We start from the raw sequence: 21639 nt of genomic DNA on the forward strand, positions 1-21639 counted from the left end.
TGTGGTTATTTTGGGCATCTGGGTGGCCGGGAAACGAACAAGCAGCCACCTACTACACCCCCAGAAGAACTGCTAGCTAAATGAGACACACTTTGTTAACTGCTGTCCCCACAACACTGGGTTTTCACGTCCTCAAACAGTAGCCAGTCCTTCCTGTGCTAGCAAAGGCGGTGTGTGTAAAAGCTGGAAGCCTGTCCCCTCTGTTCCGCCATCAACTAATTGATGAACGGGGAGCAGTGAGGGAGTTCCCCAGTGGTCGACTCCTGGGCAAGGCACGTTTTAATTAATATTGCAGTGAGCACACAGATGGCAGGACAAGCACGTCTTCAGGAGGCACAAAGCTGCTCAGTGGGTGAGCTAACAAGTGACAGAATCAAGATGTCACAAAACTCCTGACAATTAACAATCGTGGGACATGCTAATGAGATTACAATCAGCGTGGACTATGCCAAGTCCTGTGCTTAAGTACAAACACAGACTGCTCATGGGGAGACGGTGCTGCAAGGCAGGATCCATCTCCCTCCTGATTCAGCAGAAAACTGACCCGGAGGCACTGAATCATAAATTAGTGGTAGGGCTCAAAAGTCTGAGCTTAAAGCCGTCCACACTACACCCTGATGCTGTCCCACATCAGCAACAGCCCTCGGAGCTAGACTGCCAGACAGAGGCAATTCACAGCCCTCAGAGCATCTCACGTAAGGAACAGGCGAGGCCAGTTCTTCTATGACTCTGTGGAACACACTCAGTGTCCCGTATGAATCTGTGAGGACTTTAGTTTAAAAGGTTCAGGATCCTGAGGACAGCTCAGAGCTACAGTGCTACAGCATTTTCCTGGGATACATGAGATCTGGGGCCTGTTCTCAGCATTGCAAACAAACTATAATAAAATGTCTCCAGTTGGATATGCTATTCACCCTGACTTGATAAGTCCATGAGATATATACGCATTGAAATTTTATACTGTGGTGTAGTTCGGGCAGAGTGCTTGGTTAGTATACATGAGGCCCTAAGTTCGACGCCCAATACTACATAAATTGGCGTGGAGATTACACCCATAATTCCAGTGCTCCATGGAGATGGAGGCAGGATGTCTAAAAGTTCAAGGTCATTCTTAGAGAAAAGGAGACTCATTAAAGAGGCTGCAGATCTCCCTCTGGTCTGCTGGGGGCTGAATAGCCTCATGTGCCTACCTGACTTTATGATGACCACTAAAGGACATACGGAATTACAGCACCTTCTTTTTTTTTTTTTTTTTTTTTTTTGGTTTTTTGAGACAGGGTTTCTCTGTGGTTTTGGAGTCTGTCCTGGAACTAGCTCTTGTAGACCAGGCTGGTCTCGAACTCACAGAGATCCGCCTGTCTCTGCCTCCCGAGTGCTGGATTACAGCACCTTCTATACCCCACGATGGCATTTCCCCTTCATGTGTTCTTCGTGTAAAGCTTTGAAAAGCTCTTATTTGTCCCTGTCAGGGCTCAGCTGAAGCAACTCATCTGTACCCACGGGGTCACTGCCCACCGCTACAGCTAGAGCTTGGTGACAATGCAGGAACCGGGGGTGTCCTTACCTCATCCGCAGACCCATTTTCCACCCGGAATCTTCCTGCTCTTTGGATGGCTCCATCGGCGTCACTAGAAATGAGCTGGGGAAAAAAACGTTCAGTTAGCTGGCTGGGCCTCCATTTGCAAGGCTGCCGAGCCTCTCTCCTAGAAGCAGTCCCATCTACCGACATGAGCAGGTAGACCCAGCCTAGAAGGAAGGAGTCTCCTGTGAGCCCCAAGGCCTTACAAGTCCAAGAGCAAGTCCCACCTAGGGGGAACATTTTCACAAACTGAGAAACATGAAAGCCTATGATTCGCGAGAAAACAGTCTTAATCCACATCACATGTGGACAAGTGGCAGCTCGCAGATGGCGCAACTCGGAGCCAAGCCCCAAGCTCAGCCACCTTCTCAGGAGGGCCCAGAGAACAATTAGTGGCTGGCATGAACTCAAGGTGTAACCATCAGAGGAAGCTCTTCTGCTTCGTTCAGTTTTAAACTGTCTGGAAGGCCAATGCGGCCCTTCGGGGCCAGCCGTGCAGCTTGCCTTGAGGAGCTCGGGGCTAGCCAGCGGTGAGCAGAAAGCAGGCTGGCGCTCCGCCCCACAGTCCGGAAGCCACTCTCAGGATGTTTTCCTCCCAGCCCTCTCAGAAGCAGCTTGGGAAGGGGTATGAACAGGATTTTCAAGTTTTAAAGTCTACCTGCAGTTTGCAGCAAAGGTCTGCCAAAATGTCCACATTTCAAACGTATCCGAGCACACTTGCATGAGGTGGGGGTGCTTCTCACCTCTAACTTGGGTTCACCCCCAAAAGCAGAGTACAACCTCGTCATACTGATACCTCATACTTGGCTTGTGCTTAGGAGACATGAAGGTGTGAAAGAAAGGACACACTTTCTGAGCCACCCCCACAAGCAAATATTTTGTAAAAGATCTGGAAAAAAAAAAGATTGGAACATTTTTCTCATGGTTAATATGAAAAGAGAAGGTAGGAGGATCTGAGTTCAAGGCCAGCCTGGTCTGCATAGAGAGCTTCAGATTAGCCAGGGATACACAGTGAAATTCTGTTTCAAAAACCTGGGGAGGGGGTGCTGGAGAGATGGCTCAGCAGTTATAAGCACTGTTACTCTTGCAGAGGAGCTGAGTTCAATTCCTAGCACCCACATAGTAGCTCACAACCATCTGTAATTCTAGTCACAGGGGATCTAGCACCTTCCTCTGACCTGCACAGATACCAGGCATTTACATGGTGTACAATACACACATTAAACAAATCTGAAAATTGAAAAACAAAACCAAAGAGGGTCCTGAAGAGATAGGTCATTCGTTTAGATCCCTTGTTGCTCTTGTAGATGATGTGATTCAGTTCCCAGTACCCACACGGTGGGTCACAAATGCCTGTAACTCTAGTTCTAGGGGACCAGCCCTCTAGCTTTGTGGGCACCCGATATGCACGTGTGCAATACAAACACATGGGCAAAACATTCAGATGCATAAAATAAATGAATACAAACACCCCAAATAAAGATTGTATCCCGCTTTTTATTTATTATACACTCCTATACACCGTGTGTTCTTCTGCCCGACAGTATTACCTCGTTTATCTTCTGTAACAACAACACAGAGTATGCACTGGTGTTGAGAGGAAAAGGCTGAAATCTCAGCTAGCTTACAGGAGCAGTGTACAGAAGCAGAGCTGGGGTGTGACAATGGCAGTGGGCCTCAGAGGCTGGCAGCTTCCCTCGTCTAACATTGCCTCACCTGGAAGGTCCAAAACAAGCCTAGGTTTTATGACTAATCCTCAGCTGTAACCTCCGGACACAGATGGAAGCGGTCTATGTCTACGGCTGGCTATTGGCAGTGTATAATGCCACACTGTCATAAGGCATAGAGTGAGCAGTGGAATTTCACTAGCCAGGCCTAGCCAGGCATGGTGGCACACACCTGTAATCCCTACACTCAGGAGGCTGAGACAGGAGACGGTTGAGTTCAAGACCATCCTCAGTAAGACCCCTTTTCACAAACAAAACAGAACAAAGCGAAATGAATCCCAAACTAAACAGGACTGTCCTTGCCCCTGGCACTTGGGAGGTGACTTGTTAGTCTAGTGATGTCCTATGTGAGTGTCTCTTCTTAAGGACTTCAAGACATACTAGCAAGTAATACAGTAGTTGATGGTGGGGCTTTAGGTCATGTATGTTAGCTTTCCTTCCAGAGGGACTGAAGGCTAAGGTCAGTCATGTGATCGAATCCAACTAGAAAGCCAGCCAGTCACTCTGGCAGATCTCCATATAACAAGGCTGGGCCAAGCAAGAGAGGACATCTGGAAGCTCTATGTTGGGGTTCACTTGGATCCTGTGTGTGCTGAGTTGAGTCTGTGTTCTTTGGCTGTCACAAAACTAAGTGTGCTAATGGCTATCAATGAGTTCAGAGTCCTTCTAGCAAGTTCTAAACTCTGCAGATGGTGTCAGAGGAAGGGTGAGCTTGTGCACTGACTTTCCTTGAGGTCAGCTCTTAACTGCAAGTGGAAGGGCCTGAGAGAGGGCTCAGCAAGACTGGCAACCTAAGATCAACTAGAATCCACTAAGTTACAAAGAGAAAGAGATTCTACAAAGTTGTTGTCTGGACTCCTGTCCACATGGGTCCAGGGATGTGTCCCCCCACACAAACACACAGAACTATTCCTTATGAGGAAGTACAAGTCAAAGACAAGGCCTGGACTGCAGGGACTCTGCCATTCTCACAGGGGAGGCAGCAGGGTTGATGTCTCCCAGACAGAGGATGCTCACACACTGTTAAAAATGCAGGGAACAACAAAAGAACCTGATATGCAGTGCTGGTGCAGGCTGCTGAGGGTGCTTGGCATGAAGTGTCTGAGGGTGACATCAGGACATGGCAGGAGCAGAGTATCACAGTTAGTTCACAATGTTTCCTGTGGGCAGGGGAAGGGACAGGGGCCGCTCATTCACCCTTACTAATCCTGAAGTGTAAGTTGGTGAAGTCCTGGCCACGCAGCCTCATGGAGGACTTGGGAGAAGAGCTGATGCTCACCCATGTGTCCACGGAATGAACATACATTGTTTCCCACTATGGCCAGGCACAGGCACCTGTGTCCTTTCCCTTTGCTGAGATTAGAACAACAGGCACCTCACTTGTCTCAGCTGGAGAAGTTCACGATTTAATTGTTGAGAGAGTTGGCTCCCTCTGGACTCAGGGTCAAGAAACCCAGGCAGAGCTGTAACTCAGATCTTACACTACAGTTCTCTCCCTCTACCTTTCCCTACCACCATCACCTTCCAAAATGCCCCGTCTCTCACATGCGCATGCGTGGCTGCCTCCTAACGAGTCTAGCCATCATCTTCCACTGCTTCCTTTCACGCAGTGGCAGGCAGATGTCGTAAACCCCAAATGTTTCTGGCCCACAGCCCCACCTCTCTGCAGTTTCTCCTCTTCCCCCATTTAAAAACTATTCTTCTCTACCTAGATGTCCCAACTCCTCTCCCTGATCCACCCAAGTTCCTATAAGCTTCAAGATGTCTTCCCTCACCTCCTGCCTGGGCAAAGGTCCACTCGACACAGTTGTGTTTTATATTCTTCCCTGTGATTTCTTGATTCACTGGGTCTCTCTCCGGGCACACCCTCGGTTTCTTAATAAGCTCCATGAGGACAGCATTTGCATGCATCTGCATCACCACTGAATCTGCAGAGCTAAGGCCACTGTGTGCTGTAGAATAGGTGTTTACTGGGCATCTATAAGCAACAGACGGATGCTAAGATCCCACGGAAATGGGGTTATTCCCTGGAAGGCATAGTAGCCTCAATCAGTAAGTGCAAGGTGAGCCTGTGGAGTCATTTAATAGAATTGTGTAGGCTTCACCAAATGCCGCTGAGCATGGGATAGAGGGATTCCCAGATGAGTGATGTGGAGCAGTGGCTGGGGAGGAGGTCCTGCTAGTGACATGTGGGCTGGATGCACAGTGAGGCCCAGCTTGTCCCTCCCTATTCTGCAGCTGACTAGGGCCTATGAAGACTGCCTCATCAGAGATGAAAAACAGAGCGCCTGACCTAACAAAGGGACCAAACAAAACACACATCCCCCAAAAACAAAACAAAAAACCCCAAACAAAAATACCCAACATTACAGAAAAAGTCCTTTACCACTGTAGAGAAGCTGCTCGTCAGGCAGCCTCCATATCTCAACTACTGCCCACAAACCTCTTATTTGACCTCTTAAAAGCACAGAAAATCTGGACAGAAAATCGACACTAACCATTTTGTTAAAAGACTGTACTCAGAGTGGGCAGTGGTGGTGCCGCCTTTAATCCCAGCACTTGGGAGGCAGAGGCAGGCGGATCTCTGTGAGTTCAAGGCCAGCCTGGTCTACAGAGTGAGTTCCAGGACAGCCAGGGCTACATACACACAAACACACACACACACACACACACACACACACACACCCCAAAAAATAAACAAAGAAAAAAAAATTGTACTCAGGAATGACTGCCTCCCCCCGAAGCCATCTGAACGCCTATAGCACAATCCAGAAATCTCTCTTCCAGCCCATCCCCAGGGCACAGAGCTAGATGTTAACAGGGTCCACTCATGCCATCTTCCATGGTGTCAACTATAGCTGGACACAAGGCTGGACTTCATTTCCCATGAGTAGCTGATCATTTGACTTGATTCTCTCCATCTGTGGATAGGCCGAAGTCCTGGGCGACCTGGACAGAACCACCTTGGTGACAGGTATGACTCACCCATGGCCCCTTTTCTGGCCATTGGCAATAACCCAGATACCACATAGACCACAAAACCCAGATAAAGATGGCAGAATCATGCTGAGCCTGAGTGTGTGGAGCAGCCCCTAGTCGCTCACAGCAGCTAGCAGGATGTGAGGAAGAACGAGCTCAGCAGGTTTCTCTTCACTGTCCACAAGGGAGGAAATCACGCACCCTGTGATAAGGTCACAGTTCAAATGCGGAAACTGACCTGAAGCATCAGAGCATGTGTAGTTAAAGAACTAAGAGCATAAAGGGCTTGGCTGTGTAGCCCAGGCTGTCTCTGAATTTATGCACCTCCCGCCTCATCCGTGTGAGTGCTGGGACAAGTGTGTGCACCACAGCTGCCCATAAATGCACAACTTTTCTTTTTCTTTCTTTTATTTTTAACTTATTTATTATGTATATGGTGCTCTGTCTGCATGTATGCCTGCAGCCCAGAAGAAGGCACCAGATCTCATCACGGATGGCTGTGAGCCACCATGTGGTTGCTGGGAATCGAACTCGGGACCTCTGGAAGAGCAGCCAGTGCTCTCAACCGCTGAGCCATCTCTCCAGCCCAAATGCACAACTTTTCAAAGCACTTATTCAACTTTAAAATATGGAGCTAATATTGAACAGTAGCATCAACAATCCTATAAAATACTATAAAAGAGAAAAAAAATGAACAACGTAAAACTGTATAAATCTCATTTCAGTATAATGCAACTGAGTGAGAAATTTGGTTTAAAGCGTAAAGCACCTGGAAGTAAAAGCCACACATCTGAGAAAACTCAAGTTCAACAAGAATAGCAAATGTGAGAATTACTTGAACAGCCACAGCAATGAGGACAGTCACAACATAAGGCCAAGGTATTCGAAAAGAACTCATACTCTGAACTGATCAAGCAAGAGGCTGCACGCAGGACACTAGGCATTCATGTCTAGGAGATGTGACAAAGGCCCACAGGGCACAGCCAAAGCAAGCAGGGCAGGGACCAGTAAACGTCAGAGAGCAAAACGCAGAACGAGAAAGGACAGGGGTGACAGACTGATGGGTGAGGTGGGATACACCTCTCATCCCAGCACTTGGAAACCGCGGCAGGAGGATTGCAGCACCAGCCTTGACTACGACAAAATCCTGCTTCAAAAGACAGATGTGCCCTGTCAAAGTGAAGAAAATACAGCACTAAGAAGAAAGGCTAATATAAATGAGATAGACAGTTATCTAGGTAAACGAACAGTGGAAATTACCAGAAGAAAGAAATTCAAATGTGTTAATAATGGTAAAAACTAAAGAAGGTGTCAGGACACGACCACAGAGGTGACGTGGCTCTTCTGAGGTGGTGGGGCCTGGTGCCCACACACTGCAGTGACACAGCCTCATCAGGAAGCAGGGCCACTTCCTTAGGGAAGAGCGGGCTAATCGGGGTAAGGGAGTCAATGGATTTATTACATGCTTGATTTCATGGAAAAATTCTATTTAAACAACGCACATTTGTAAAATTTTAAAAATTAATTTAAAAGAAAATGAAAAACAGGAAGAAAAATGTTATTAACTACCATTTAGCAAAAATGTTATTAGTTTCATATTAAAGGTAATTAAATGACAATCCTTTTTAAATTAATGCAAAGTCTATATTTTTTCAAAACCAAAAATCCCTCTCTGTTCTACTTAGCTGCTTTGATTCTCTGGGCTCATGATTCCCGTTTGGCCTGCACTGTGCACTCGGCATTCGAGTGTATAAGCCATAGGAATGCACTGCACTTAGAAAAAACAAGTTTTAAAAAGGTTATGTAAAGTACATTTTTAAAAATAGTATTTCACATTTCTCCCCCTTTCTTTAAAAAAATGGGTGGTTGGGAATGTAGGCTGACCAGTTCAAATCTAAGTTTCATATTTGTTGGTTTTGTGGTCCTGATGGGGGGATCAATTCTTCCTCCATCTCTCTAAAGTGAGGACAACAAGGTAGGGCAGGAGAATCAAATTCAAGGTCAATCTGGGCTATGTGGTGAGTCTGGGGCCAACCTGAGCTACCAGTGAGACTCCGGGAAAAGAATGTAGTGTGTGTGTGTGTGTGTGTGTGTAAAACAGATGAATATATCTGCGTGTAAGCTTGTAGAGAGAACCCAATGACGTAAAACATATCATGAGCCCAGAATAGTGCCTGGACATAGTAGGCATGCAACAAATACTACACTACTATATTAATATACTCTTATACTATATTACACATAATTGTGATAATGGTTAATATAAGATGTTCCGGTAGCTACTAAAGAACTAACCAATGTATTGTTGATGAAACTGTCTTAAAGCTTGATTTAAAATCTTGGAAGATCTGTTTAAACACTGGTATATCTGGCAAAAATGGCGACAGGCTATTTTTCAGGACCTATAGGAACTGTTGCACTAACAAAGATAAATGCAGCCCGGCTCCTGCCCTAGAGGATCTCAACCCCACTGGGCACACGTGAGAGGGACAGAAACGTATAAACAGATAAATCACAACCCAACCTGGTTAAATACCATAACAACAAAAGCCAGCATAGGGTGCTATCTAGGGGATGTCAGAGAAAATGGAGACCAGTTCAGCCTGAGGGAGCTTTGGAAGGTTCCAGTGCTATAATGCAATTTATTCTGCTGCTATAATGCAATTTATTCTGCAGCTATAATGCAATTTATTCTGGTACAGGACCTTTGAGAAATGATTTTCAATATAAACAGGTTTATAAAACTATAAACATTGGTCAAGAAAGCAGACTCGTTTGATATTTTATATGCAATTCTCCTTCTCTCTCTCTCTCCCCCCTCTCTTTCCCTCCCCCCCTCTCTCTCACACACACACACAGACACACACACTCTACACACATATCCTGCTTAGAAGTATTATTCAGAAGGGAAGAAAGCTTGTGCCAACAGAAGTGTAGAGTCTGGAATGTGGTTGTCTTAAGTTCTATCTCCAACACTACCAATAATGACAAATGAAAAGGGGGGTGGTAGGCGGAAAGGTAGGCAGAAGGACCCATGCTGCATCAGTGAGTGGTGCGGTGTGTGTGTCTCATCACCTGTTCTGTTGTAGCTCATGTCCACTGCACGCAGAGAGGGGTAAAGGAGGCTGCTCTGGGTGAAGGTACCCTTCAGTCCTGTTATGTTGGGACAAAGGACAAGGCAGAGACAAGGGAAGTCTGGCAGCCAGGGTACTCAACATCTTGGTATTTCAAGAAGTACTGGGGCATTCTCAAAGAGAAATGAAAAGGAGAGTCAGGAGAATTGCCTGAAGTGCACAGGCCCGCTAGCCTAGAGTCCACAGTACAGCAGCAGAAACCAGGGAGATGGCCTCAACATGCTTGCTGTGACACCTTCCATACACAGATACTTACAAACTTGGGATGTAGTCTTTGCATTACTAGGGTCCTGCTTATTAGCAACTCGATTTTTCCTTTAAGAGAACAGTGGGCAAGATGTGGAGAAGGCTTTCTAAGGCTGTCAAAGAGACCCTTGATCGAAGAAAGGTAAAGAATTCTGCAGAGTTGAGGCGTGAAGAGACAGAGAAAGAAGTTTGCCCAGAGGACACTTTGAGGAACAAGCAGAAAGGTCATCTGTGCAGGACCCAAACTCTGTCACCAGGTCAGGCGGGCAGAAGTGAGACTCAGCAGGCTGCGATGGAGAAACCCTGGCATTTGACAGCTGGGTCAGAGGTTGTGGAGGGAAGGTGTGAGCTCAAAGGTCTGAAAGGGGTCTCGGCTTCATGGCCTTGACATCTCACCAATGACACTTTGTTAAGCTCAACAGATCTCCAGTTAATATGCAGAGGGCCAAGGGATATTTCTGCATAGGGTTCTTGCACTTGAAGGCACATGAATAGACAGGCTACCATTGTGATTGTGGCAAAATCTCTCAAGAGCAAATTGCCTTGAGAGACAGTGCTTTGATTGTTTGATTGCCTTGTAATACAGCACCATCTGCATGAGGGTCAGAGGTCGGAGACATAGGCTTCTGGAAAATGCTCCAGAGAAGCAAATAAGGAGGCAGGACTCTGTTGGAGCTGACAACAGAGGATGGACTAAGGTGTCCATGTGTCTTTTGTAGTCCGGCCAGTTAATGAACGGTGACTGCTCACGAACTGAAAAGAAGCAAACAGAAAAGGGAGTGGAAGGAAAGGGCTTCACTGCAAATAGGGAGCGTCACGGAAGGTCCTGTAGCAAGTGTCTCAGAGAACAACCTGCCATTCTGGCCAGCAGCTGCCTATACCAAAGGATGGCTGGAGCAGGGGTTCTCTTGCTCTGAGCTTCAGATAGCTGGCATTTTCTCAAGCTCCTGTAAGAAGCTGAGCAAACACTACTTCCATACTCCTCTTCCAACCAAAGCCTCTAAAGCATGTGTTTCATATCAGCACAGAAGGCCCTATCCACCTCACACCACCACACACAGCCACAGGACAGATGCTGGAAATCATCAGGAAGCTTTGTGTAGTGACTGTCCATGCAGATGCTCAGATCAGAGAAGTAAGAGTGCCAGGAGGCTGGCAGTACCCGAGGGCCAGGTGTGTATATTCTGAATGCTGAAGACATAAGGTCTGGAGGCTGTTTTGTTTTGCTTGAGGATTCTGCAGGAAGAAAAACACCAGCAGGACAACCCTCTAACATAGGAGCCATGGAGTCGTGCTGCTCATGACCATGAGGATAAAATGGAAGCATGCATGCCTGTAACTACTCTTTACTATAAAACTTTAGGGAAGCAGCTGCCGCCCTGAGGGAGACAGAAGACTTGCCCTCTGTACGACAGCATGCTCTGTGACACAGAAAGGCCACGCACATGGATAGGACAGGAGGCTCCCACAGACCTCAGGCAGAGGTTAGAAAACCCAAGCAGAAAATCTAGGAGCCGTGGCGCTTTGCCTGTATTTACAGCTACACGGGAGCACTGTGCAGGAGGATCAAGAGTTTGAGGTCAGCTTGGGCAGGATAGTGAGACTCTGCTTCTTACAAAGTAAAAAAAAAACTAGGCAGTAGTAACCCGTAGTCTAGATGCCAGCACAGAATAAAAGGAACAAAATGAACCCAAAGTAGGGAGAACAGAAAGCTGTGGAGTGTGGAGGACTGGGAAATGCTTGCCTTTTTTTTTTTTTTTTTTTTTAATGTTGGGCATGGAACTTAGGACCCTGATTATGCAGCAAGAGCACTTTGCTAAGTTATTTCCCTGGTACCTTGACTCTTATTCGAAAGGTCACAGCCAACAAATGAAATTAGACATAAATAAAAAATAAGGATCTAGATAGGAGACAATGCTGTTTGTGGAAGAGTGTCTATGTATTCAAAAGATGACAATTGGTTTTAAGTAAGAAGCACAATGAAATATAGAACCTATTTTGTAGCTAATGTAATTGCTAAAAGGACACACACTAAATCTTCCCAGTAATTATCTGCAGGTGGTAGATGTTAAAGATGAATTTAATTGTACTCTCTGTTCTTTTCAGTGTTATTTCTTTTCCTTCTTCCTTTTGAGATAGTGTTTCTCTGTGTAGCCATGGCTGTCCTGGTACTCACTCTGTAGACTAGGCTGGCTCAGAGATCCACCTGCCTCTGCCTCTCGAGTACTGGGATTAGAGGCATGCACCATCATGTCTGGCCTCTTCAGTGTACTTCAAACTCTCCTATAACCAGCATATCTTCTTTTTGGAACCACAGAAGGATATAAGAAATATATCCACTTGTATATGCCCACATTAATATACACAAAGGTAAGAAAAGCAACAGAAAGAAACCATCAGACACTGAAGTCCTAGCAGAATTGATGCTCAGGCTAGTGTACAGACATCCAATAGTGCTCTTGGAGTTGTCCGGGGTATGAAGAATAAGGTGGCGGCCCACACTACGCAAAGTAAGGGATGCCTGCAAATAATTACAAGACAAAATAGGACTGGCATCTTGGAGAAATGTAATGAGATATAAGGTTCCAGGGGGTCAAAGATGAGTGGTCCAGCAGACAGGAAAGGATGCATGAGTAAGCTGAGACTTGGCAGAGACATGTGGAGATAGGGAGGATGGGAAGGTGTGGGGGGAACTGACAGGTGTGGTAACCATCAGCAGACCCCAAGATCTGAGGTTCACTGATGGATGGGAGCAGGGTTGTAGAAGGCCTGGAACATGGAGCATGGACCATCGCCTAGATGCTGAGGACCTGATGCTGGTACCTGCTCGGCTAAAAGCATCAGGACACTGTTAGAGCTGTACGTGAGGGCAAGTACTCTGTACAGCAATAAGAAAGTCAAAATAGCAGCTTCCTGCTAATTACAGTGAGGTAAAACTAGATCACATCTTATCGAGAACTTTTGAAGTGCTCTTTCAGAATTTGGGGAGAACCAGAGGAAAATGCCAGGTCGGAGAAAGAGGAAATGAAACAGATGGTATGGGGAAGCAAACATCTCTGTTCAGTTCTTATCCGTACTTCTGCAGGAGAACAGACAAGAAGCATCTAAGGAAATAAAAGTCACTCTCAAAATCAAATCTCCTAAAAACCACACACTCCAGTCTACTCCAGACATACTGAATCAGAACGATTATCTCCAGCTCCAAGATCATGGGACTTTAAAATAAATACAACCTTCTGCAGATAAAGTATGTGTGTGTGGGTGGGGGTGGGTAACCTTAGCTACCATCTGTGTGTCCAAAAGCAAATTAACTAGCCTTTCAGAATCTCAGTGATCTTGTCTGTAAAATGGGGTTGATCACAGACTCTACATCTCTGTGGGTCTTGTGACATTCCAATTAGTTTGCATATACAAAGTACCCAAAAGACCACTGGCTTGGCTATGTGCAAAGGCTTTTGGTGCTCTTGTCAGGAACAGTTTGGGTGGCATCAAGAAGAGCAACATGGGAAGAAGTGAGGAGGGAAGTCACAGAACTGGTGTGAGGTTCAGAACGAGAACTCAGAGAATGCCGAAATGTGTTCCCGATGTAACAGACATATTCACGTCTATCAAGCCAGTCCAATTTGACAGGATGCTTTAAAATACTGCAACAGTGAAAACTGCAACTGACCAACTAAAAAGCGGAGGCCAAGAAGGACATAATCCCCCGAGGATTTGCTTTCATTAAGAGGGTAAAGTAATTCATTATCAATAATTATTCACATCTAACAGGAGTAGATGGGGGTGTGAAACTGTGGGCCTTTTCTGGTACAGCAATCATGGTAGGGGACACTGGATTTATTTTGCCGTGATTTTTGCTGATAAATTCATTTAGTAGGAAAAAAGGGGCACAAAGGACCATGGGTCCTGTCTCTAATAAATAAGCACCAAAGCTACCCCAGCTGTGGAAGGATGTGTGCGTTCTGTGAAGACCACGTGGAATGGATGTGTGTGCCTTGTGAAGACCATGCTGAGCCCTGTAAAGGCCACACTGGGCCCTGTGAAGTCCATGCTGGGCCCTGTAAAGGCCACGCTGGGCCCTGACTCAGGTTAACACTGGAAGAAGAGGGTCTTGGCTAAGGGCACCAAGTCCCATGGTGTCTGCCAGGGGTCAGTTAACACAGGAAATAACGCCTTCATTTCTGAGAGCTCAGAGCCCATGTGAAGGAAGGCTGGCAAAGAGACTGTCCCCACCCATTGTTCAAAAGCACTGGAAGAAGTAAGAGTGCGGTTCTCACTCTCCATGTTTATGACACACTGTCAAGTTCCACAGATTTGATGGCAGAGCTGCATAAACTCAGAAGAAAATGTGGGGCTTTTCTGAAACTTTCAGAATTGAAAACATTTTTTTTTCTCATTTGAGTAGTATGCAAGGCAATCACATATTTCTGTCAAGTCAAAGATCTGCTCTTAGGGGCTGGAGAGATGGCAGAGGACCAGGGTTTGATTCCCAGCACCCACATGGGGCAGCTCACAACCACCTGCAACTCCAGTTCCAGAGCACTGGACGCCCTCTCTGGCCTCTGTAGGCACCGCATGCAAGTAGTGCAGACAAACAGGTACAAACACATACATATAAAACAGATTTAAAAAAAAATATTTGCTTATGGTCACAACTGGTGATCCACACTTCTAAACTCTGGCCACTGATCTGAAAGTGGACACAGGCATGCAGTGGACATGTGAAGGAGAGAACACACAGGAACAAACGGGAGGCCAAGGCTACAATCAAACAGGCAATATCAGAGACTGTGCTCAGAGATTCACGAGAACTTTGCCACCCACAATCAAGGTGGGAAGCTGCTCTATTCCATTTCCTGCACTGAAGAATTACCAATAAGGTGCCTGCAGTTTGTGTCTTTGGCTGTGAAAAACAATCTGTGATACACAGGTCATGGTTTGAAAGTATCTCTTAAAGTAAAGCAGGGCACCACAGCTCACCGCTGGATGGACCGCAAAGGCAAAGTCACCACACAAGCTGTAGGAGCCAGAGATGGAGCTGAGTCAAGGTGGCTGTGGGACAGAGAATGATGCAGAGGCTCAGAGGGCATGGCTGAGGAGGAAATCAGAACACACAGAGAAAACCTGTGGCCTCAGGGATGTGTGAGTGACCCACGGCCCCCAGAGGGCGGAGAACAGGTGCTGGCACCTCCGTGTGGAGAGTGGAGATCATGCTGTCTGGATTTGCTGGCATCATCTGGTGTTCTTCCGTGGTGTCTGCAGCTACTAGTACAGTTTTGTGCCCCAGCCATCCGTGTCATTAACCAGACCCTGGTGCTCAAGATGACCACCAGATGGCTGGTCAGGTGGCGTGCTACCATTCACGTTTTGTTGGTACTGGAAAAGTGAGTCACAGAATCATACCGTAAAGAAAAGTAGGATGGTGCTTGGGGCAGTAAGAGCAAAGCCATTTTACACAGCAGACAGGTGTCCAGGGAAGACAGAGAGACTACCCTGTTTGTGGTGGATGAAGAAAATGCACTTTTGTTTATGCCCTACCTTATGTGTGAAAGAGGATTTGAAGAAACTTACGGAAATATATCTAATTCAAAGGATAAACTTAGACACAGCACACAAGAGAATATCAGATGTGGGTAATCAATCTGAAAACAAGAGGGCATTGTATGTTATAGGAGACAAGTTCAAAAAACAAAATAAAACAACAACAAAAACAACAAAAAACCCAGCTCTGAGCTTCCTGGAGGCCACTGCAAAGAGAGAAACCCCTCTCACCTAGAGAGCTTCCCGTTAGCAGACTGACAGTGGATCTGTGTCTGAGGAAAAGTGTGCTACTTTCTGGTCCTAAGGAAAAAAAATTCTCTTAGGTCCTATTAAAAGAGACACTGACGGAAAAAATAAAACCCCTCAGCAAGATACTCCATGTTCCACACGGCTGGTTTTCACTGTCCATCACAGGGATTTAAAGGTACAGAGTCTGGGCACAGATCCAGAAACGCAGGTCTGAGAGGGGTTAGGCAAGGCGGGCCAAGTGCGTTCCTAGCTCCTGTCCAGCCAGGCTTGTTCCAGGAATGAAATTTAAAGCATTTAAAGTGCAGACATCTCTTGGGGTAACTCTTGGACAGAAAATAGTTTGAAATTATACCTTTGAGCTCAAACTTGAAGCAGGCTACTCTACTCTGCTGATTAAGGGCACTGGTGGTCACTCTTACGATGGACCTGGTCTTCTTAGAAAACATCCAATGGGCAGCAAGACCGCCAGAACAGAGGACTGCAGACTAGTAGCCAAAAAACTCTTTTTTAAAATTTATGCCTGCCTGCTTGCCTAAATGTGTACCACATACATGTACCGCTCAGAGAGGCCAGAAGAGGGCGTAGGAGCCTTTGGAACTGCAATAACAGTTGTGCGGCACACACACAGAGATCTGGCAAATATTAGCCGTGGGACCTCAGACCAGCAGTGCATGGGACCCATTCAGAACTCACAGATGTCTTCTGAGCATCCACAGGATGAGGCACAGCCAAGCAACACCTACCTCATCTGGTTGTCTTAAGTATTCACTCTCAGCTGCTTCTCACACAGCTCAGCACAGCGCACGGTAAGCATTAATAAATGTTAGAACCAGTAACAACAACAACAGTAAAATAAAGTCAAACAGAAGATGTCTGGCTCCATGTTCATACGTTAACATGCTGAAGATTCCTCTAGTGCGACTCTCAGAAAACAGCTTGGTAAAATCTCAAAGTCGGCAAGACTGAGCATCCACACAGGCAGGCGAGATCATGCTAAGATGCTGGTGAACACAAGCTGTGTGTCTTGAGGTCCCTCAGGGAGCTGACTTGCTGCATAAGATGCAGACACAAGTCAGATACAATGAGAACATCTGGGGATCGTAGTTGTAGAATGTTTAATTATTGATATTCCTGAGGGAGATATGCTGTCCCCTTCTCTCATCTCTCAATTTGGGCGTGCCACATGGAATATGATTTTGTCCATAAAATGTCCACAAAAACAGAAGGCATTACCAGCTCCAAATGGAGAGCACAATGTTCTGTTAGGGATGCTGAAGCAGCATCTAAGTTGCTCATTAGCAAGGGATCGCCTCTGGAGAACAATCCCTCGAGTGCGGTTTATATTTGTGCCTTAGCAAAAGGACAAATGACTCCTTCCTAAATTCCGAGGGGGCTGGGTGATAGCTTGGTCAGAAAAGTGCTTGCTACACAAGCACGGGGAGCTGAGCTTGGTCCACGGAAGCCATGTTTAAAAACTAGGCACCCATCTAGACTTCTATGTCACTAAGTAAAACTTGTAGTGCCCAGAATGGGTTACATCTTGCTGAGTCACCGGCCAAAGGGGTCCTGCAGACACTCCTACCCCAAACATAATAGGCTGTGGCCAAGGGTATTGGTTTCTCTCTACAACCTGATGGTAAAGTCCTACTGCTGAAGAGACTAATTAGTCGTGCCTTTGAATATGGAGAGATGGAGCTGATGCCTAACTAGAAGCTCCATCCCTGCTGATAGTGTTCACGGGGCTGGAAGGTATCTTACACACTACCGGAGGAGGACAGTAACCATCAGTATCACAAACCTCTGACCTACAAGAGCAACTGGTCTACAATATATACTGATGTAATACTGGCACAATGTTATGGGACTCACCCACTCTTTTTGTCTGTTTAATATTGGGTTTAAGACTCCATGAGATGGAAGCCACACCTGGACACTGTAGTCTTGGGCCCTGGGGAAAACCTACTCCTGCTATTCTGCTAAAGGAACGGCAATAAAATGAGAAATCTACAACTGGACAATGCAAAGACCGAAAGACTTCTCAGCCTTAAATGGGATTTCTTCATCAAACCTCCCTAAAGGCTCAGGGATAAATATGGTAGAATCAGAGGCGACTCCAAGGAACCAGTGTCTTTCAGACCAAGAGGGCTGAGGCAATACAAGCAAACTCACAGAGACCGTGGCTGCACGCGTGAGACCTGCACGGTATCACACCACACAAAAACCCAGCACGGAGAAACGGGTGGAGATACAAAGTTCTTAACCAAGAAACGACTTGCAGCTGAAACCTGCAGGGAAAGGTAAAACCAGTTTTCTCCAATGGAGTGTCAATCAGTGTATCAACCACGTTCTAGGGCAAGCTCTGTGCCCAGGAGTAGTTGACCAAGACAGAATAGGCTCCATTTGTGTGTGTATATGTGTGATTTCTGTTTGTTTTGGTATATTTTGTGTATTTTTGGGTTTTTTGCTTTGATTTTCTTTTTTTTTTTTGGATAAAGAAAGGAAGAACATAGTGTTAGGTGGGCAGGGGAGTGGGGAGAATCTGGAGGAGTTGGGGAAGGGAAAAGAATGTGCTCAAAATATATTGTTTAAACTTTTTATAATGACAACAGCAATAATAACAGTATAAAAAAGCTGAGCACTTCTGAATAGATGGAGGCAGGAGGAGTCTCCTGGTAGGCCAGCCTAGCCTGACTCCTGAGTTACAAGCCAAGTGAGAGACCCTGTCTCAAAAAGCAACGAGTGTGGAACCTGAGGAATGACACCTGATGCTGACCTATGGCTTCTACACACACACACACACACAGAGAGAGAGAGAGAAAGAGAGAGAGAGACAGAGACAGAGAGACAGAGAGAGAGAGACAGAGAGACAGACAGAGAGAACAACAACAAGAAACCTTTGAGGATCTTCCAATATGAAAGTTTGCAGATTCCAACAAGCTCATTGCCAACCATTCAGACAGCACATATGCCAGACATTTTTGAGGCCACTCTGAGTTCCTAACAACAAAACCCTGCCACCATCAGAGGGAAACATTGCTGTGCTTCTTTTCTGCACAGTGGAGTAGCATGCAGACAGAGTATGAGCTCACCCACTAAGACACGGACGACAAAGGAATGAACAATATTCCAGCCTGATTTATGATAACTTGAAATCACATGCAGATGGTAACTTCTTAGAAGCATCAAGAAGCAGGGATGTATGACAAACTGCAGCTGGACCGCACTGAGTGCAGGGGTGCATGACAATCTGTGACTGGATTGCACTGCTCGCAGGGGTGCACGGCAATCTGAGGCTGGACTGCACTGAGCACAGTGGTGCATGACAATCTGTGACTGGACCACACTGAGCACAGGGGTGCATGACAATCTGCGGTGGGACTGCACTGACTGCAGGGGTGCATGACAGTCTGCGGCGGGACTGCACTGAGCAGAAGTCTATGTTGTGCTCATAGCATTTATCATTTTTACCACATCAGTTTCCTGCCTATCCAGTCAAAGGGCACGAACAGATCAATAAAAGCTACAAACAATATTTTGCTGTCCCTGACAGCACTTTCGATAGAAAGTGATAAGGGATGGTTGATGGTGCGATAGTTGTGCCTTGCTTAGACTGTTGCCAGGAGAGACTAGACTTGCAATCCATCAGGAAGAAAAGTGGCATATGTTAAGGCAGAACACACAGCAAGCTAATGAGTCTGTGTTGTGGTGGTCAAACAGGCTTGGTTCAGCTTTTCCTTTATTATTTTTCATGGGTTAAACCGCTCTCTAGTTTCTCTCAAGCTAGAACACTCATTCATTCATTCATTCATTCAATCAATATTATTAAGCAACTAATGCTATTATTGTGCTTAGTATTGGGGTTATACGAGCAAACAAACAGCTGAGATTCCTATGTGGGTGGAGTCTTAATTTGTGTGCATTCTTACGGGATTAACGGAAGTGTCGGGAACGAGACTACTAGCAGAGGAGAAGGCTCATGAGATGCTCTAAACAATCTGCTGCACGAGAGTGCTGTGACCCTCGAGGGTGGGGTGGGACCCTGGAGCCAGTCCCGCCATAGATCCCATCGAGTGGGGGGTGACTGGTGACCAGTTACATTCGTGATTTCGGGCCCTCCAGGTGTGATCTGGATCAACAGCATCAATGGCAATGCAGGAACTTGTTAGAAATTCTGACTGTGGGTTAATTCTGCTGCATTTGCAGCTCAGCAGTCCACGCCCTAACAGCTTTCCTGCTGACTCTGGTGTCTGCTCAGCTCCCCTGCTGCTCTCAAGGCCCATCTGGGTATTCTATGACTTCCGCAAATCTGGAGAGCTCACGGGTTATACCCATGCTGTTTCTCTAAGCGTCACCTCGCTTGCTCTTCACGAAGGCTCCAGACTACTCCACCCAGTTCAGTCTTCATCTGACTCTGAAAGTTCTACTTCTGTTACTGAATTTCAGCTTCACTACTGTGGCAGGTTAACATGGAACATGCTAAGTGCTGGGTGCCACTGCCTCATCTCAACCTCACGGCAAAGCTTTAGAAGAAAATGTTAGTACCCCTAGTCTTTTTGTTTGTTTGTTTTGTTTTGTTTTGAGTCAGGGTTTCTTTGTGTAGCTCTGGTTGTCCTGGAATTCACCCTGTAGACCAGGCTGGCCTTGAACTCTAAGACCTACCTGACTCTTCCTCCAAGTGCTGGGATTAAAGGTGTGTGCCACCACCACCCCCGTTTAGTATTCCTATTCTATGGATGAGAAAATTGAGGACAAGAGATGCTCAAGATCATGTCAGCAGTAAATGCTGAAACAAGAAAGACTTAGAGCCTATGCCAGCAGTCAAGCTGCTTTATTGATGACTAGTTACAGATCTGTGGAGATGTGAACCAGAGCCTGCTTGCTTTGTTACTTCTCCTGGCTGCCCCACCTCTGCTAGGCAGGATCATTTGTTCATTGCTTTTTTGGAACGCCATTGTCAAGGATCCTGCTGCCCACCATATCTGTTATCTAGTCTGTGCCACCTCCCGTAGCCTACTGTCCTTCATGAGGCCTTCCATGCCATCTTCCTGAGGCTCCCTGCTGGGGCGGGTGGCTCCCTCCCTTCTCTTAGCTCCTACCATGGTATTTCTCTATTAGCCCTTCCTACTCTGAATTATATTCATGCCCAGGGTCCTCGCGGAGAAGCAGTGGCCTGGGTCAGTGGGCTAGGTGTTGACCATAACTGACAGCAGGCACGAAGTCAATCAGCGTGCCTTTGATGTGGCTACCCTTATTCTTTAGATGATGTATGGAATCTGCTCAGCCCCTTAAGAACGAAGACCAAACCTTTCATTTTATACTTTATACTTATATACTTATAATGATATACTTATATTTATATTCAGCCAGGCACACAGCCCAGTCTGTTATGTATGCTTAGAATCAAACAGAGGGCTACTCAACTCTGTAAGCTGCTCTCCTAGTTAAACCCTGTAACGATGCCGCTTATATTAACAGTGGGTCCTGGCTACTATGCTAGTGGACAGAAACAGCTATTATTTAATTAACAGGACAGCAGAGCTAATGTCCTCAGCCATGACCAGTAATAACCAGTGCAGTTTATAGGCACATTTTCTCGGAATGGTTCAAATCCCATGCAACTGGAAGACTAAATCACAATCCCATCTTTAAACACTGAGTCTACCATGTTTTTATTTTCCCTCTTTAAGAAGAAAGTACACTCTAAAAATCATATCACAAACTATAATGTCTCATTATTAAAAAATTAGATACTTTATTTTAGACATTTATCATCTGTTACAGTACCAATCTGGCCCAACTAATAGACTTTTAACAGGAAAATAGTCATATATTCTAACTTCTGTCCCACACCCAGAAAACAAAGACAAAATCAGAATGCAAATGTCAATGATCATTAAACTTTTAAAACTAGATCTGTAAACTTGCAGCAACAAGATAATATAAAAATAAAATGTTACCTTTCTTAATTTATAAGTTACTTAATTCTATGTACTGCTTAACAGAGAAAAATACCAAGCCACAATATATGTTTAACAAACTGGAAGACACAAGATTAAAAGTACGTAGCAATGAAAAGAAATAAAGATGATCAAATAACCATAATCTTTCAGCAGTTACTGATTCCAATTAAATCTTGACATGGCACACATACAGTTTAATAGTAAACATACAGCAAAAGGAGTTG

The 21639-nt window shown here is 45.8% G+C and overlaps 1 protein-coding gene across 4 annotated transcripts in view; it reads right to left on the bottom strand.

The window, feature by feature from the left end:
• The window catches only part of Garnl3 (GTPase activating Rap/RanGAP domain like 3), a 165208-nt gene that overhangs the window by 92339 nt on the left and 51230 nt on the right, over window positions 1–21639 (bottom strand). For all 4 annotated transcript variants that reach the window (XM_057754572.1, XM_057754573.1, XM_057754571.1 and 1 more), the window contains one exon: window positions 1565–1639. In XM_057754572.1, coding sequence (XP_057610555.1) covers window positions 1565–1639 — 75 coding nt within the window. The remainder of the gene's footprint in view (window positions 1–1564; window positions 1640–21639) is intronic.

This window comes from Chionomys nivalis, chromosome 22, assembly GCF_950005125.1.
Source record: "Chionomys nivalis chromosome 22, mChiNiv1.1, whole genome shotgun sequence".
Taxonomy (NCBI): domain Eukaryota; kingdom Metazoa; phylum Chordata; class Mammalia; order Rodentia; family Cricetidae; genus Chionomys; species Chionomys nivalis.